We start from the raw sequence: 19,181 nt of genomic DNA, 5'->3' as shown, positions 1-19,181 counted from the left end.
TCCCAGGAGGATTCTCCAGGGCAATTCTATATGGGCAATGTGGCCTGATTCCTTGCTAAGCAGCCACACACTTCCCTAAATCAGGAGAATTAAGACAAGAGAATTTTAAGCTTAATAGAAACAAACATATTTTATCTTTTTCAGATAAATATTTGGCTTCATTGTTTATCTGAACAATTTTCAACTTTCCAACACACTGGGTCTACAGAGACCTCTTGATTTCCCTGAGAATGCAAGTCACGGGCTCGGCTGGGAGCTCCAGGTCACGCCTTCCACACTCACCCAGACTCCCTACTACATAATTCAGCATGCCTTTAGAAAAGCTGTGGGTCAGGCTCCACCCACATAACCTTGGGCAATGAAGGTGTGGTCCAAGGTTAATTTTCAAAATGCATGGATATAAAAATATGATAAACCAGAAAAAAAGTAAATGCCATCTTATTTAGTAGAGTATGAGAGACACACTGGGCCCAGCAGATCTTAAATTGATTGGTTCTCAAATGCTGGTCCATAGATCTATGAGTTTTCTTCGACCTGCGGCAAGAATGACAAAAACAGAAATAATGCACTGAATTTTTCATAAGGCTCAATTCATTCCACATAAAGGTTTATTCTTTAATTTTAGATCATTTCCTTCATACAATTTTTAGCATTAAAATATTCTTTCCTTTATGGAATGTACTGGTAGTACAACTTCTGCTTGTTTGCTCTTAATGGTCTCACTAAGAGCTAAGCTAAGAACATTTTAATGGTGTGTGACTTCCCCCAAACTGCCCACAGTGAGGAGTGGACTTCCTTGGATCTACCACTGACATGGGGCAGAAGGTGAGGAGACCTGCCCAACATCACACCCAGTGAGATTGGCTCCAGCCCTGAGCGCAAGGTCTCGCTGCAGCCTGCTGCCCAGCAAGGGGCTGCTGAGGGCCATACCTCGCTCTGAACAACTACTTTCACTACCTAGACCTCCCATCAATCTGGCAGAAAAGTATGGACTCCTAAATTCAAGGATTTAAAATGCCAGACACATTTGAGTATGATCTTTGAGCAAAAAAAAACCAAGTTTGGTAGAAAGTTGGACCCAATTACGCATGAAGTACTTTGATGAAAACCGGAACTGCTTTCATCACCCAAGTGGCTATAAATGATGTGAAGCACAAAAGGACATTGACGTATTCTTTTTTTTTTTTTTAAGTTTCCTACAATGTTTTAGAATGTAATTGTGGCATTCCTCATGACGAATGGATGGTAAATTCAACTTTCCTTATCTTAGGATAAACAGCTCAAAAATACATGGTTTTATTGCTGTCAAATGTCAGCATTTCTTAAGCAGATTTTCTTTTCCTAAAGTAGAACAAAGAAATGTGCATTCAGTCTGAATGCATGAACAATAGATTGTGCCAAACCACTGACCTTCAATACACAGCAGTGCTGGTATTAAATGCAAGAAGAGGTAAAATGAGCAATTTTATAACAATGGCTCTTTTTGCCTTAACAATTAAACACAGGAAAGAAAAAAAGTCAACTCTTATTTATACAATAATGCTATGCTATTGTATCTCCCCCTTAACATGAAGTAGTAACGGAGACTTTTATCACTTATCAGAGGAATAGATTTGCAGTGAGGCACCCAGTATTATTTCATAAACATCCATCAGAACCATCAAGCCTCCCAAAGCTCAAAGTGATAGAAAGCACACTTATACTGGGCTTCCCATATATTGAGTGGGTAGAGGTTTTTAAAACATAAAGTCATTAGTGGTCAAGTAACTCATTTCCTTGGTAGAACACAACATTAGTCAGTTATTGATTTAAAGGCATTAATTCAAAGGCATTAATCAGCTCCCTCTATGTGAGTCATTTAAATTTTGGTTGTTTGAATTTAAAAAGCAAGTCTAAGAGAGTCAACAAGTTTTCAATGAACATAAATACAATGCATCATGACAAAAATTGTGCAGGAAAGCAAGAAATACACAACGCAGAATGACGCCATTTTTGTTAAAATTAACAGCAGCAAGAAGGCATAGGTGAATATGTCTATATGTGATCCAAGTGAATGGTGCACACTAAGAGTGTTTTAGTGTTCACATGAGATGAACATGAGGTGAACATGTGTTGCTTTAATTGCTTTTTATGTTTTGTTCTTCATACACAAGACACAGTTCCTATCCTGAAGGAGCTTCTGGTGCTTTAGGAGTAAACAGTCTTTATGAGGAGGAGTGAGGCTGTCTGGGAGGAGGATGGACTGACTCCTGACAACTACTGACATTATTTTTGTCTGTTTTTATCCAGCTTATCAAAAACAATGTTTCCTTGGAGGGAGTGGTGGTGTAGGCCTATAACCCCAGTGTCTTGCAAGGCTGAGGTAGGAGGATCACAAGTTCAAAGCCAGCCTCAGCAATTTAGCAAGACCCTGTTTCAGAATAAAATGAATAAATAGGCTGGAGCTGTGGTTCTGGTAAAGTGCCTCTGGCTTTAATCTCCAGCGCCAAAAAAACCCAAAGCAATAAACATGTTTCAGTGTTATCAGTAACTTCAGCCTACATCCCAAGGTTTTTATGGGCTTATTAACTGCCCATTTAAACCAATTTCTATGGTAAAATGCACACGAATTTACAATATCCAATTTACAATCACCAATCTAAAATAATTCAGAAACATCAGAACTTAAACATCTGTCTTCATGTGTGTTCATTAACAGCTTGTGCTCCCTCTGTGCTGACTGCACCATTTCACTTCACCAATAGCAGTCTCACCTGAGGGAGATTTAATCATCACTCTCATTATACAGATGAGGAAACCAAGGCCCATAGATCACAAAACCTATTAAGGTCACCAAATCCACACAGAGTAAAGCCTGAACTCAGGCAGCTCAGAACCAGATTCTGCCACCCAGTTCTTCCTAAGTTCATCTGTCAGTTTCTAAGAATCCCAGGTCCTGACATAAAAGTGATTAAAATTTTTTGGATGATGATAAATACAAAGAAGCATATTACATTTTTTTCTTTCTTTTTTCAATTCTGGGCATCAAACCTGGGGCCTTGGGCATGCTAAGCAAGTGTCCTACCACTGAGTTACACCCCTAGCTCAGCATATTTGCTTTTTTTTTTGCTAAATTAAAGTTCTGAAGTAAACACAATTGCTTCCATTCAATTAAATTACCGGAAACTCTAGACAGGTGTCTAGCTCAAGATTCAATAAATTTATTCTACAAAGGGCCAGCCTATAATTATTTGATTTTTATTTTTGCATGCTGGGGATCAAACCTACGGACTCATACATACTAGGCAAGCCCTATGCCAGTGAGTTATACCCCATTACCGAAAGTAATTATTTTAGACTTCGTGGGTCAGGTAGACTTAGAGCCTTGTTAAGTTGTTGAGGCTGGTTTTGAACTCGAAATCCTCCTACCTCAGCCTACTGAGCCTCTGGGATTACAGGCATGTGCCACTATCCCCAGCCCTAGGTCATCCTTGACACCATATCTTCAGAAGTCACCACCAGCATCAGAGTTAAACCTTTCAGTACCATCATGCAGGTTCCACACAGATCTTTGCACATCAATGGCTAACTCCCATGATACCACATACACATTTCTTCCCATAGCTGCACTGATCAGAACTCTCGAATCTTATAGGAACTGAAGCAAACATCACAGTTCTCTGTTTAATGAAGTCAACACACATTTGAATCAAATTTCCATTCTGCATTTTTAAAAGCCCTATAAAGAAATGGCATCCGGCAAGCTAAAATTGAAACATAAAGAACAACTCAAGAATGTCAGGCATTTTCAATAGTTGATCTGCATTCTCATGTTTCCTTTAGTAAACAAAGATGCAAAAAGACTGCCTCATGCAGAAACAAAACAAAACAAAAGCCAAATTGTCAATCTTTTACAAACCTTTTAAGTCTGGAATGAAACTCGCTACATTACTGATATGACTCTCTGCAAACTAGGACTTTCTCTAAGTTTCTAAGATCTAGAGATCTTAGATACCATGTGTGGGCCACAGCACATCAAAGGGACAATACCATAGAGTGAAATACCAGCCGAAACTTGACCTTGTGAAATGCCAGGAAGATGATTTAACATCCATCATCTTTGCCCTTTCATAGCATGAACCAAGTGACACAAAAATCTAGTTCCTCATTCCCAGACGGTGAAAATGCTGTGAGTGCATCAATTCAGACCTTCAGATGGCTCTCTAACCAGGTGTAAAGTCACGTTTTGACTGTGCAAAGTATCATAACACAGCAACCAGTAAGGATACGAAGATGTAGTCGTCCATGTATCTCTTCTTCAGGTTCTCCACGATGGCGCTCTCTGTGATCTTGGAGAGCAGCACCATGTCATCCACCCCACTGTGCTTGACATTGTGACTCTGCCAGTGGTACCGGAAGGCGCCTTTGCTCCCCTGGGAACAACAAAAACAACAACAAAAAAAATCAAATAACTGTTAGGACAGCTCACATCCTTCTGGAGTTTAAAAAAACAACAACAACAAAACCTGATTTTTCAAATATTCCTCAGATAAATTGCAGCAAAGATTTTGCATTCATAGACTTGGATTCAAATTCCAGGTTTGTCACCTACAGATAAATAGGGGAAAGTTACTCAAGCACACTGTGTGGCTGAAGCTACTCTTCTCTCATTTGTCAAACGAGAGAAATAAGATGCACTTCACAGAGTTGCTGTGAGGGTCACGTATCGTGTATAAAGGAAACAGTGTGGGAACAGCTCAAAACAAGAAGGACAATCTCTGATACCTCCTAAAATCTTACTGTGTTTATTGAACTTGTGGGTGAAAATGGGCAAGGAAATAAAAACTTTCCAGACTTGTTTTTCAAACTCTATGATAGAACCCAGAGGTGGAGAGAATATGTATCACGCAATCACTAGGTCACGTTGTCATAATTCTCAAGTCATCTGAACTATTTTTCCCTTCATCAACTTATCACTGTCCGTGTAATGCTGGCATTCCACATTCAGTACATTATGATAAGTGACCATTTCTATACTAACCAAGACACCAGAGCCACGTTGACTGGCGGTGGCCTCTGAACACTGGGGTCTGCAGGGCTTCCTTTCATTGGGCATTTCTGTGGCACAATCCTCCATGTGTTTGCCTATTTCCCAAGTCCTCAGGCTGGAGCACAGGCTCACTCAAAGTGGTGGCACTTGGGAGCTCACAGTCCATTGAAGGACAACTAGATGACGATGGACAAAGCAATCCATGCATCATCGACGGTCAATACATGAACACACACAAAATATACCTCCAGGGTGGGGAAAGACGCCTTTGTCCTGGCAGAGGCAGAAGACGTGACTTCCTGAAGAAGGAGCCATTTACAATAGGTATAAAATATTTTTAATTTGAATTTGCAAGGGGAGACCAAAGGAAGGACATTCATTATAATCTACACTCAATAGGAGCCAAAAAAAAAAAAGTCAATACATATGTAATAATGAATGGCAGGCATGTGACAAGACATTGGAATATGGTCCCTTGCCTTCAAACACTTCATACATCCTCTTGAAAATGCCATGTGTTGGGTGAGTGTGGGGACCACTGAACTGGGTGAGGCCCAGCCCCGCCCCCTCCCAGGGGTTCACTACTTGGGGGGGGGGGGCGGGAGTTGGACAAAGCAGAGAATAATTCTGAATAAGTGTTTATAGAAAGGCTGCTGCTCAGGCATCAAAAGTTGGACGAGAAAAGAGAATAGGAGGCTCCTTGAGAGAAGCAGGAGGTGAAAAGAAACGATTTGGAAGCCACACTAAATTTCATTTTTAAAATGTGTTCAATTGTTTCTCTAAGGGAAGCAGATGCCTTGCTAAGTGCACATTCTAAGAGGCTCTGAGGAAAGCAATCTTCAAAAAAATCAGCCAAGAAGGGTCCGCCGTAGGAAAATCAATTCGGTGCCATGGGCTCAAGCTGTGGAAAGAGGTTCTGGAAGGTTTGCCCACCCATGCTGCCTAGCAGAGGGAAATGATCTGTATGATATATTTGGCTTTCTCAGAACCACACGCAGCATCAGTTCTACAAAATTACCTCAGCCCTCACCGCTCCTTCTTCCTCTGTGGCAAAGCAGAAGAGAGGAAAAGCACAGGCCGCAGCGTGACTCACGGCCTTCCATCCAATGCCCACGGTCTACTTCCAACCAGAGTGTGGCGGCTCCTCCCCAGGCCCCACCTCCTTCACTTCCTTTTCCAGCTTCCCCAGAACCCACAGAAGTTACTCTACATAGAAAACAAAGGTCCTGTAGGTGTGTCGGTGGTGTTTTAACCCCAAGAAATGTCCACCGACTCAAGAAGGGCCATAAATGTTTTTTTCTTCTTTGAAATACATAAGCACAGTCAAACAAAACAGAAGGCTATTGATAAGTGGTTATTTAACTTCTACAAAGGACAAGAGACAAAGGAGCTCTGTGTCAGTGTGTGTGTACTGATTCACAGTGGCCACCTTCTCATGGTGACCGGTGCCCGCCTGGGCATCCAATTCCACTGTCTTTCTCCCCACCTCACTGCCTGGTGATAAGAGTCCTACCTGTCCCCCACTCCCACTCCTAGGCAGTTTCCTCCTCCTAAAAGCAGGTATTCCCCAGCTCCCTTTGGAGTTCATTGATTTTCATGGCCCCAAATATCACTGGACACTGAAGATTCCCTCCCCTGGTTCTCAAGCCTTCTATCTACAGTAGAGTAGGAACCAACAGCGTGACCTGAGTGGTTACTACAGACTGTCCTGACTTGATGGTTGGACTGATGTTTGTTTGTTTGTTTTTTTAACTTTACGATGGTGTGAAAACAATATGCAGTCAGTAGAAATTGTAACTGGAATTTTGATCTTTTCCTGGGATAGCCACACGCAGTACCATATGCTGTCATGACGCTGGGCAGCTATAGCTCCTTAGCAGCCACATGATCTTGAGGGTCACCGACCCATGCTCTATGACAGTGCCCTGTGTTGCTAAGCTGTGGTGGTTGTGGGGTTAGGAGAAATTAAATGCACCTTCAATTTACAATTTTTAAAGAATTGCAATGGGCTCATTGGGACATAACCTCATTTGTAAGCCAAAGAGTACCTGCATATGAAAAGCAGGAAGCTGTTTGGTGGAAGCCAGTCCACTTACTATGCCAACCACCTTATCAGAGAGGGGTTAACACTCCCAATCTCATAGGAGGAAGCTGAGATCTCCCAACTAGTACGTAGCAAAGGCAAGATGTGGATCAAAGACCCAGTGATTATGGACTCATCCAAATGGCTCTTTCACTGTCTCCCCAGTGACTTACTAGATGTTTCTGCCTGTTGAGTTTTAAAATGGCAATGGAATGACAGACTATCTCTAAAATGGAATTCCTCATTAAAAAGACATATGATCTTTGTTAATGACCACCTCCTCTTAGCATCAAAGACTAAAAACACTGGAGTTGTTTTCAATTTGGCTCACAAATGTATGTGTGTGTGTGTGTGTGTGTGTGTGTGTGTGTGTGTGTGTGTGTGTGTATTGGGAGCGGGCCCTCCCTCACTGACTCCCCTCCCCTCTCCCCCAATTATAGTTACAATACATGAACTCGCTCAACCTTCACAACCATCCCTGATACCGTGTATTATCATCTCAATTTTTCTGTTGAGAAAACTGTAAAGTGCCAAAGGTTTTCAATTATAACTTGCTGTGCCAGAGCTAGGGAGGGTGGGAGCAATGCAGAGCCCTTGGGGGATGGGTGACCCACACGGACTGTTGAGAACCAGGTCAGAACCCAGGAGGCAGCAGAGGCCACAAGGTTACCAGGGAAACTGCTAGAAACCAAAGGTGGAAGTTCAGGCTCTCATCCCAGCTCAGGGGAGCTTCAAGATTCCCCCAGGGTGTAAAAAAAAAAAAAAAGGAAAAACCTGTTTTCTGTTTTTCTGCAGGGACAAGTGAGTTGACAATGTGTGACTTATCCAGAGGCCTCCTTGACCACAGCTGCCATGGGGAGAGGCTGGCCACAGGGTGGGAAATGGCTACCATTCACAGCCCCACACCTTGGGAAGAGAGGCTGAAAGTTGTTCAGGGACACAGGTGACCTCTTAGAAGCGGGGGGGGGGGGGGGGGCATATATTAGGGCTGGGACAAATCACCTTGATTGCATTTCCCCCTTTATCTCTTGCTCCTACTCCTGACTGAGAGGTGGGGCAGGTGTGGCTGCTGAGCACACTCAGAGGGCCAGTCGGGACAGAGGGCAGTCATCTGTCACATCACCTCAGTAAGAGCTGCTTCTCTCTTCTGTGGGCTTCTTTTCTGGGTAACTCCTCTTTGTTTACCCCACTAAAAATGGAAATCTTTTAAGTAAATAGGGTGCTCAACAAGGTCATTTCATTTTCCAGTGGCCCTGGAGGAAGAGGTACCAGCTGAAAAGGCAGCCGGTGGTGCCGGCCAAGAGATGTAAACAGTAACACCAATAACGAAGTTACCCGACGCTCTGGCAAGGGTCACACATTCCAAGGGCGAAATGTCCCAGTAGATATGGATTGACTTTCTTGGACCTACATTTAGTTTCTTAATGATGACTCCGTTGATTAAAATGCATCTGATTCACAGGCAAGTTCTAGAGAGTGGTGCACACCCATACCCTCATAATGGCCTGATGTGTCGCTCACCTGTAGGAGGTGACGCTGAGACACCAGAGTTCCCCCTGGGGACTGTGGGACAGAAACCTGGGCTGCCTGATTGTGACTGGTTTTAAAAGGTGGAGCCTCACTAACTGGCGTGTTTACCAAGGCGGATGAGAGTGACGGTGAGTCAGAGCACAAGGCAGGCATTATGTTGCCCGGGAAGTCCACCTCCACTGCAGGAGGGCACTGGCAGGCCCCGCCCGGCACCGGGCATCTCTGCAAACACTCTCACTTTTTAATTCGTACAAGAGACGAGTTACTCAGACGCTGGGTAGCTGCAGTCTTCAGATCCCTTCGAATGCCCAGAAAAGGGAGGCTGTTACATTCACATATCTTTGTTCTGACAATTATATTTTTAGTTTACCCCCAAGAAATGCCTGCAAATGGATGGCCAGACACAGGTACAGATTTGCTCACTGTCACAATGTTTGTAACTGGCTGCAATGACACTCTGTGAAGGAGTACTATATAGTCCCGAATAGGACTTGCATGCCCACATGAGGAGATCAAGATACACTGCTTGAGGAAAAAAAAACAATATGTGGAATACATATTGAATGACTGCATTTGTATGCATATTTTTTTAAAGGCATGTGTGTTACAATCATTTTGATCAAAGTTACACAAGGCACCTTTAGGGAAAAGGTCTGGGGTTTTTTTTTTTTTCTGAGAAGGGTGACTTATTTTCCATTTTGTATTTTCCTATACTGTTCACACTTTTTAATCACATGAAAGTGTTACAGGTTGAGTATCCCTTATCCAAAATGCTTAGAACCAAGTTTTTTGGATTTGGGATTATTTTTAGTTTTAGTTTTTAAAATATTATTTTTAGTTTTTGAATTATTCGCATATACATAATAAGACACCTTGAGGATGGGACTCATCTAAACATGGAATTTACTTATATTTCACATATAACTTATATACATACCCTAAAGGCAAACTGATGCAATGCTTTTCGTGTGACTGCATTTTGATCTCAATCTGTCACATGTTAGCTGGGGAATTTCCCAGGTGTGGTGTCATGACGACACTAAAAAACTTTTGGGTTTTAGAGTTGGGGTTTTCAAATTATGGATGTTCAACTTATAGCAAAATTTAAAAATAAATAGAAACACTTAGAACAATGTCAACCAAATTGAGCATTTGCTAGTTTGGCATTGACAGAGTTCTCTAAGCCAAATGCCCAGACCGTGGTTTTAAGACTGAATTCTGTGCATCTTCTAGCTTCAAAAGACAATCAGAAGATGTCGTCTGGACGACAAGGACAGTATCATGTGTGGGCAGTTTAGTTGGTCCGTGAGCAGAACAGGACAGCAGATCCAGTTTCCAGAAAACCTGGGCCTGGAACGTTCCAATGCTGTAAGCGCATCTCCCTGGTAGCAGATGAACCATATTTTCACTGGGAACAATGGACAATGGCAAAGCTCTGGCCTGCAGTTGAGCTGAGCTTGCTTTCTTTTTTTTTTTTTTTTAATTTTTATTTTTTATTAGTCGCTCGAGACAATACAATAATCTTTACCTATCATACATTTGATTCAAATGGGCTATGAATTCTCGTTTTTCCACGTGTACAGATTGCAGGATCACATTGGTTATACAGCCACGTATAGACAAACAGCAATACTAGTGTCTGTTGTATTCTGCTGCCCTCCCTATCCCTGCCTCCCCTCCCCTCGAACTGAGCTTGCTTTCTAATGCGACTTTTCTGCCTCAGTGAGTCACAACAGGAAAGGAACAGACCTGTCCGTTAGACTTGGACTTTTAAATTAACATTCTGGAATTCTACCTTTTGCCTTTCTCCTAATTGACTGGAATGAAGCACTTCCATTAGAAGTGATGAGGGAGAAAATGATCAACCATAAGTACGTGTGTGTCTTCTATGTCTGAGGCAATGTGAACCAGCCTTAAGCTCGCAATACATTATTTCAACTTTATGGAATTTAAACACCTCCAATATTTTGATGAGGCAAAGATGCATTTTTGAACCAAGTGTGTGTGTGCTGAGCTGAACTTAACACATGGAAGGGGACTTTCTTGACGGGAAGGCGTAGCCACTGTCAGCAGCCTTCAAACCACTTCCATCCCCTCAACTTTTGGGTAGTTGAAACTAAAATTTACTGAACCTACAAGTACAGACCCATGCTTTACTTCATTTAATTCTCACGACACCAGCAAGACACAAGTGTTGTAATCGCTCTCTCCCACCCCTCCCCATCACTATTTTGTAAATGAGGAAACTGAGGTCCAGGGCTGTCCTATGCCAAGTTCCTCTGCTTGGAGAAGATGCACTGAGAAGGTCTCCTGGGGACTGGCAGATGGGGCTGGGGAGGGAACCTCAAGGAACTGAGAATGCGCTTATTACATTCATTCAAGACAATGCAGTCCTACCAAAAGTTCAGCGTTTGTGTCTCATTTTCACATCCCCGATAGCACTTAATCCCTGAGATTCGACCCTGGGATTTCTGACTTGCTTTTCTGTGCTCTTTCTGCTCTACGATAGCTCCCTTCCAAGGCTTATCCTCCAAGCCAAGCGCTGACACCAAGTCCAGGGGCTGAAAAATCAAGTTAGCTGAAATCAACCTTCCTGAAAGAGTTGACCCCACTGGACAAGCGGTCCACGGTCACAGCAGACGTAATTTACCATCCAACCTGGGTCACTTTTGAAAGCGGAAGAGGGTGTTGTTAATAACAGTGCTGGACCAACAGGCATAAACTAGGACTGACTCAGGCTGCATGGTTGTAAGCACGGTCAACTGCATCTCAGAAAGCCAAGGCCACTCTCAAGGACTAGCCCTCCCAGCCAAGACCCTGAACCACAGGGTGTCACACCAATCACTCAACCTCTCAGAGCTGGTCCCCTCCTCAGCAGAAGGCTCATAACACTAGGCTGCCCGGGAGCTACTGTGAAGACCAAATAAGATTGACAATCAAAACAAACCCCAATCCCTTTAAGGGGTGGAGCCACCTCTTCCTGCGCCCCCAGCACTGGGGATCAAACCCAGGGCCTCCCATGTGTTAGGCAATCACCCTGCCACTAAACTGCATCCCCCTGGCCCTTTTTATTTCGAGGTAGGGTCTTGCTGAGTTGCCCAGGGAATTGCCCGGGCTGATCTTTAAGTTGAGATCCTCCTGTCCCGGCCTCCCAGGTAACCGGGATGATAGATGTGTGCCACCACACCTGGCTGGTAGGAGTGTTTTAATCTGATGACATGATCAGGAAGCTGAGAATGGACTATGTATTCCAGGCTGGCAACACTGGTTGGAGCAGGTGTGTGCGTGGGGGAGGGGGGAGATTGTAAAAGATAACAAGTATGGGTGTGTCCCAGCTCCACTGGGAGTGTTTATTTTTGAAGCAGTAGATGAAATAATCATGTGCCTCTTAGAACCAGTGGCATCTTAGATATGATGAATTCAGCACATAACATTTACTGGTGGCCAGGAACTGTTTTAAGCATTTTCCAAATAGTAAGTTACTGATTAATACCATCACAGAAAAAAAATATGAAGATTGTTATTAGTTTTTGATACAATGCTTCCAGAATATTCCCACTACAGGAACTACAAAGTGTTTTTTATCAGCAGGGTTGACGGTCACTCCGTTGTAGAAGCTTTGTGTAAAAATGTTTGTGGGCATCGCCCCTCTATCCACAACCCAACTACAGGATGAAGACAAGGGTTGCCCTGATGACCAGCTGCCCGGGATGAGCCACCTACCACCAGACCACAAGTTTGCAAAGCAAAGTCTTTAGGTAATTTCCTCTTCAAATTGTAAAAGCACTTGCATGTCTGCATCACTTTCAACCTGTTCCATCAGTGCTAATGTGGCTTGAAGCAGGAAGGTGCCTGCCCCCACACCGTGTGTCCATGTGGGATTACTAACATTTCTGCCACACACCACACTCCAGCAATTCCTACTCGGTTGATTACTTTCAACTGCTTCCACAAATTTCCTATAGCCAAGTTCCACCAATCCTATGCTTCAGATTTTTCTATGAAATACTTCGTTAATTTGGCTTAAATCTATACAATAATATCCATAAGATCACTTGCTTTTTATTTCTTTAATATGTAAAAGTAACTTTGGTGATGAACATTTTAAATACCATCGTGGGGTTGTTCATACCCATCTATGGTCCTCCCAGGTGCTATGATCCACACGTGAGGACATGCTGTAGCCCCCTTTGGGGCCCGTTTCCACAGATTTCAAATAGCCATGGCAAATTTAAATGATGTCTGTTCTACTTCCTAGATGTGCTTCTCCTTGCTGTGGAAAGTCTCCCATGGCAAGACCACGCTTCCCTTTAGTTGGGAAATGAAAGCCTAGAATTCCATTTCACAGGTAAAAACTATCCTGTATTCATGTTCTGAATTTCCCCCACTTTCTATCAGTGGTCCTAAGGCCCCTGCTCTGGTCTTCTTGCCTCAGAAAATCCTCCCACCACACACAGGCCAGTTCTCCAAGGCAAGCCCTTGCCTTGCGGCTGAGGAGGGCTTGCTCCCCTGGACACCTGCTATTTATTCTTTCTGCCTAGAAGTGCTTCCTGCCAGTGTTACCAGCACTGTTCTGTCCTCTATCCTTTTCAATCTCCAGAAAACTTGGAAGGGTGGCTCCTTCCCCTTCGATCCTCACCAAAAGTCCCCTTACAAGCCCCTTATTTGGAACAGGTCTCGACTCCCCACCCCCTTCTCATCCGTTGTAAACACACACATAAGCCTGGATGGCCTGTGTCCCAGCTCTGTAATTCACTCCAGGCTCTCTGCAGCCCTGCAGGCTCTCTGTCCTCCAGGCAAAGCCTGGTGGTGGCTCCTTTGAGTATAGCCACTGGCAATCTAGAGGGATGGGCAGTCATGGGACACTGGCTGCCCTGCAAACCTGGACTGGAAGCCCTCAGGGCTGCTCCCAGAAGACAACTGGGAACGTGCAAATCGTGCAAATCGTAGCAAGGTTTCCCTGATCTGCCTTTGTCCCCCTCAGACCCTGCTTTCCCTGAACTTGAGGCTCCCACAATACCATTTTGCAGGCACACCATAATGGGTTGATTTTTGGTTTGAGGTACTGGTGATTGAACCCAGCAGCGCTTAACTGCTGAACCATATCTCCAGCCCTGTTTCATATTTTATTTTGAGATAGGGTCTCACTATCATGGCCTTGAACTCACGATCTTTCTGCCTCAGTTCCCCAAGCCTCAGGGATTATAGGAGTGTGCCATGGTGCGGGCTGGGGTTTGTTTTTGAACTCTGGAGTCTGTGGGTGAGGTGGGATCTTCAGTAACTCTGCCAGGCTAACCTCCTGCTTGGGATATTCTCCCACACTCCTCAACCCCACTCCAACCCTGTGCCTAGTGAACTACTGCCCAGCTCAGCTGGGGCATCGTCTTCTCTGGGAAGCCGCTCCTTCACTGCCTTAGTAAGCAACACCATCGGAGTGCCTGGCCCCCAGAACTGGGTCTCGTCACCATTCTATCTAAGGCCTCCTACAGGGATTAGGACACCTCCAGGACACCCCACAGATATTTGTAGAAGGAACAGAATAAAATATTTTTCCTACACAACAGCTGATTGTTACTATATACCAGGTACTGTTCTCATACTTTACATATGATGACTCAACCCTTGCAATCTTACAAGGCAGGAAACTGAAGCACAGAGAGGCTAAGTAACTTGCTCAGTTCAACAGGTGGGCTTCAAACCCAGGCCTTCTGGCACAGAATTTCTGCCCTTAAACATAATACCTCCTGCTTCTCATCACAAAGTAAGTGGTTACTGGAAAGAGCAATAATTCTAACGTTCACTGTAATTGTCATGTGACATTTGTACCATGTATGAAATTCTTTCATCTGCACAATGACACCATGAAATTTTCCTTTTTGTTTTGTTTTTTGTTTTGAGTCCTAGGGATTGAACCCATTGAGTTATATCCCCAATGCCATTTATTTTATATTTTGAGACAGGTCAAAAGACAAAGCTCTGGGCCATGTCAGTCTTCAGAGGACATCTGTTTCCTTCAGCATCCCCAGCATGCAGGGCAGTGCAGGGTGGGTGGTAGTTAGTGTTCAATCAGTACTAGTTGGGTGAATTAATTTGAGGCTGTATTAGCTCATCTCAACATCTTTGCTGTGTGAATACTTAACTGCAGCAGCCATTGGTTGGACAAATGGGGACCCTGGACCCCCAGTGCCATATTCCTCTAGGGGCAAAATGTAGCCATCAATGTGTCAGCCTAAAAGATATTAGGGTGCTAAGAAGACATGTTCATCAGATCAGAGAGCTAGCCGATGGATGAGGCACAGACAAGGGTCCTGTGGGCACAACTCAGGAGAAGAAGCACCAGAGCAGCCACTGATCAACACTGCAGATCAGTGCCACGGGAAACCTATAGGTTCAAAGCAGCTCAGTATGCAAAGACAAAGCCCAATGCCAGTCCCTCCCTATGGCATCACCTGATGGGAGGACTCGGGACCCACCCCTTGGACTTGAGGAATGGAATAAAAACCAAGACATGAAGCAAGGAATTTAGAAGGGGTGTGGTGTGGCAGGGATGGAGTGGGGGTCAAGAATAAGCTTGATGATTCAACTAAGAGCCCTAACGCAGGCAGGAAGGCAGTCTGTCTTTTGATGCCCCTATTATCAGTTATTTTTTAGAAATCACAAATGAGCTGTGAGTCTGGTTTGCAAAAGGCAAGTACTGTGGCAGTTCACCGGTGGGATGGGGCGTGGGGTGAGCACAGCAAGGAGCAGACACCGACAGCTGTGTCCCTTGCCAAAGGAATCCCCAAAGGACTCTTCCTGTGCACCAGCCTCCCGAGATAAGCAAATTCTGAGGATGAATTTGCAATAAATTGTCAATTTGGAGTGATTAGCACAGCTTCACCATCAACTTATCTAAGCCCTATTATGTGCTTCTGGGGAAGCACAAATAGGTACATCTGCCTTCCTGTGAGCAGCTTAAATCCTCACTAAAGTTTCAACTGCAAGCAGATTGTTTAAATTCAGAAATTGGAAAGGTAAAGAGCAGCCAAAGAATATGCTCTCTCTCTGAGAAGGAATGCTAACTGAATGGAAGTCTTAGAAGTTCCTACAACTATCAGGAAGCTCCGTGAGGACATTAAGTAAAAGGCACACAAAAGTATTCTAGTCACAGCCTTGGACAAGGTTATATTAACTTCTCAGCCTTGGCTTCTATTTCTGTAAAATGGGATAGAACAATAGTAGATACCATTCAGGACTTTCAGGGCAGCGAATGAGAGTGCACGGAAGGTCATATTCCACTGACCCTCAGGGTAAGTTTTGCACTAGTTGCTGTTAATAATAAGGGAACCGGGGATACTGGTGGCTGTGGTACTCTGAATATGGTTAGTTTCAAGAAACTATTGTTAGTTCATCTGGCTAACAAGAAGAGAGCAAAGATAGGATTTAATTAAAACATGGAATTTTAAAAATCTCACGATGCTCAAGGACTGCATAATTGTACAACATAAATGTGAAATGTTTGAACACAGTCCCCCTCCCCTGCCCCCAGTACTGGGAATTGAACCCAGGGGCACTACCACTGAACTTCACCCCCAGTCCCTTTTCTAAGTTGCCCAGGCTAGCCCTTACCTTGCCATGCTCCTGCCTCAGCCTCCTGAGTAGCTGGGATCACAGGGATCACCATGCTGGGCTTTGAACACAGGATTCTGAGAATAAGGATCTGCCACAGCAGAGGGTAAGAAGCAATGACAGAGAACACACCAGGCACAGGGAACCTAACAGCAGGGAAGAAGTACACCAAGGGCCTTCTTGAGTAACAGGCTGATGCCTTATGGGCAAAAAATGAAAATATTGAAACAACAAAAGAGGGGTAAGGAAGGGGAAGAACACTTCTGAATTCACATTTCGAATCCTCAAATTCTGAATGCACTTAGAAGGAGCTTTGCCCATCAATCAATCTTTCCAAAGCTCTTATTTTGCAGATGAGGAACCTGAAGCCAGAAAGGTGACAGCTATATCCCTGGTGCTATCTTTGATCCCCCATGGAGGTTCTGGCATTTAAATATTTCTAATTTCTCAAATAATAAATTGTACCATTATTGAATCTTGATTCTCTAGCAGTTAGACTGCATGAGGATTCTGGTGTCCGTTCACATAGGAAGCTTTTGATTTCTTCCTAGTTTTATTTTTTAATTGTAGTTGGACACAATACAGTTATTTTATTTATTTATTTTTATGTGGTGCTGAGGATCGAACCCAGGGCCTTGCACACGCGAGGCAAACTCTCTACCACTGAGCCATAACCCCAGCCCCTCTTCCTAGTTTTTAATAAAAATAGAAATATGATTAAGTTTGAATATGTTATTTCTGGTGAGTAATCTTGTATAGAGAAGTGCATGTACCACACTTCAGAAACTACTTTACTAGAACCTCTTGCTTCCCACTAAGATATAGGCCTCGGTTTATGGGGAAAAGTAAGAGTCTGGACATTGCCTTAAAAAGAAAAGGGAGCTGGGTACGGTGGCACATTGTTGTAATTCTAGTGGCTCAGGAGGCTGAGGCAGGAGGATCCTGAGTTCCAATTCAGCCTCAGTAATGGCAAGGTCCTAAGCAACTCAGTGAGATCCTGTCTCTAAATAAGATACAAAATAGGTCTGGGGATGGGGCTTAGTGGTTAAGTGCCCCTGAGTTAAATCTCAGGTACCAAAAAGGTTCGGGGGGACTGAATGTGGATGTGGTGCACACCTGCAATTCCAGCTACTGGAAAGCTGAGGCAGGAGGATCATGAGTTTGAGGCCAATAGGCAACATAGTGAGACCCTGCCTAAAAAAGTAAAAAGGGCTGAGTGTGTGGCTCAGTGATAGAAAAACACTGGGTTCAAACCCCAGTACTGCAAAAAAAAAAAAAACAAAAAACGAAGAAGAGAGAAACATGGGAAAGACAGAAATTAGAACTACAGACCTCTGGCTATAGAACTTTGTGGTGTTCCTTCCAATAGTAATTTTTCTTCTGCCAGAATCAGTAAAATTGAATAAGAAACACAAGCTGACCACATCTAATATGATCACAAGGCATGGGTGGGTCATACCCGTTAAAACTCAGCTCCACAAATTTTCTTTTTTATTTATTTATTTTTTATTGTTGGTTGTTCAAAACATTACATAGTTCTTCACATATCATATTTCACACTTTGATTCAAGTGGGTTATGAACTCCCATTTTTACCCCGTATACAGATTGCAGAATCACATCGGTTACACATCCACTGTTTTACATATTGCCATACTAGTGTCTGTTGTATTCTGCTGCCTTTCCTATCCTCTACTATCCCCCCTCCCCTCCCCTCCCCTCCCCTCTCTCTACCCCCTCTACTGTAATTCATTTCTCCCCCTTGTATTATTTTTTCCTTTCCCCTCACTTCCTCTTGTATGTAATTGTATATAACCCTGAGGGTCAACTTCCATTCCCATGCAATTTCCCTTCTCTCTCCCTTTCCCTCCCACCTCTCATCCCTGTTTAATGTTAATCTTCTTCTCCTGCTCTTCGCCCTACTCTGTTCTTAGGTACTCTCCTTATATCAAAGAAGACATTTGGCATTTGTTTTTTAGGGATTGGCTAGCTTCACTTAGCATAATCTGCTCTAATGCCATCCATTTCCCTGAAAATTCTATGATTTTGTCATTTTTTAATGCAGAGTAATACTCCACAAATTTTCCATGCAAAGAAGTTTTTGGTAACTGCTACTTACTTTTTGTTGTATTCTGTGAAATACAATACAGCTCACCAAAAAGGCAACCCACATCTAGAACTGTGTGACACCAACTATGTGCCTAACACCCTGTCAGGTGCTTTGCATACATTATTGCATTTAAGAATATTTAATTTAAGAATTCTAGAGCTACCATCCCAAAGTGCTTTTTGAAGCCAATTTCAGGCATGGAGTATCAGTTTGGTGGCTTTAGAAACTCAAAACAGCTTCCACTGAGGCCCTGGGTGGAAGACAGGGGAAATGGATTCCCGAAACTGAAGATCTCTCAAGAGAGCTGTTCTCTGATAGCAAAGTTTCAAATGTAGCACTTGAAGTGCGTTTAGGTGGCAGGTTAAATGAAGGGTTACCTTGACTGTGTAAGGGAAGCTACTACTCTGTACATAGAGGGACATCTCCAGCACGCTGAATGACCCACAGAAGAAAGATAATGGGCACAGCAAGAAACACTCAGTGAGGCAAAGAGGCCAGAGCTTTGGAGCCACCCTATGACATTGGGCTTCAGACTTGCCTCCTTCAAAGTGCTTCTTGAAGCCAGTTTCAAGGCCCACACACTGGCCTTCAGTAAGAGCAGACTTCTCATTCAAAATTTTGTAGGCAATTGGTTTTGACTTTCCTTTGTGGCAAAAGTGCCTCTTAGCACCGTCAGGGGATTCACAGAAATTCTTACTCAGACAAAATCGGCAAGACAGACATCAATTGCTGGGAATCTGTTGAAGAAATAGTTTACATAGGTTCCAAAGTCAAACAGCATGCTGCTCTCAGCCCTGCAAAGTCAAGAGCTGGTAGTAAATT

General features: G+C 43.6%; 1 protein-coding gene across 1 annotated transcript in view; it reads right to left on the bottom strand.

The window, feature by feature from the left end:
• Myo1e (myosin IE) overlaps positions 1 to 19,181 on the bottom strand; it is a 191,603-nt gene that overhangs the window by 106,082 nt on the left and 66,340 nt on the right. The window contains exon 2 of the mRNA XM_005316629.5: positions 4,269 to 4,412. Coding sequence (XP_005316686.1) covers positions 4,269 to 4,412 — 144 coding nt within the window. The remainder of the gene's footprint in view (positions 1 to 4,268; positions 4,413 to 19,181) is intronic.

This window comes from Ictidomys tridecemlineatus, chromosome 5 (assembly GCF_052094955.1).
Source record: "Ictidomys tridecemlineatus isolate mIctTri1 chromosome 5, mIctTri1.hap1, whole genome shotgun sequence".
Classification (NCBI taxonomy): domain Eukaryota; kingdom Metazoa; phylum Chordata; class Mammalia; order Rodentia; family Sciuridae; genus Ictidomys; species Ictidomys tridecemlineatus.
The sequence above is the reverse complement of the archived record's forward strand: the minus strand, read 5'-3'. Positions and strand labels throughout refer to the sequence as shown.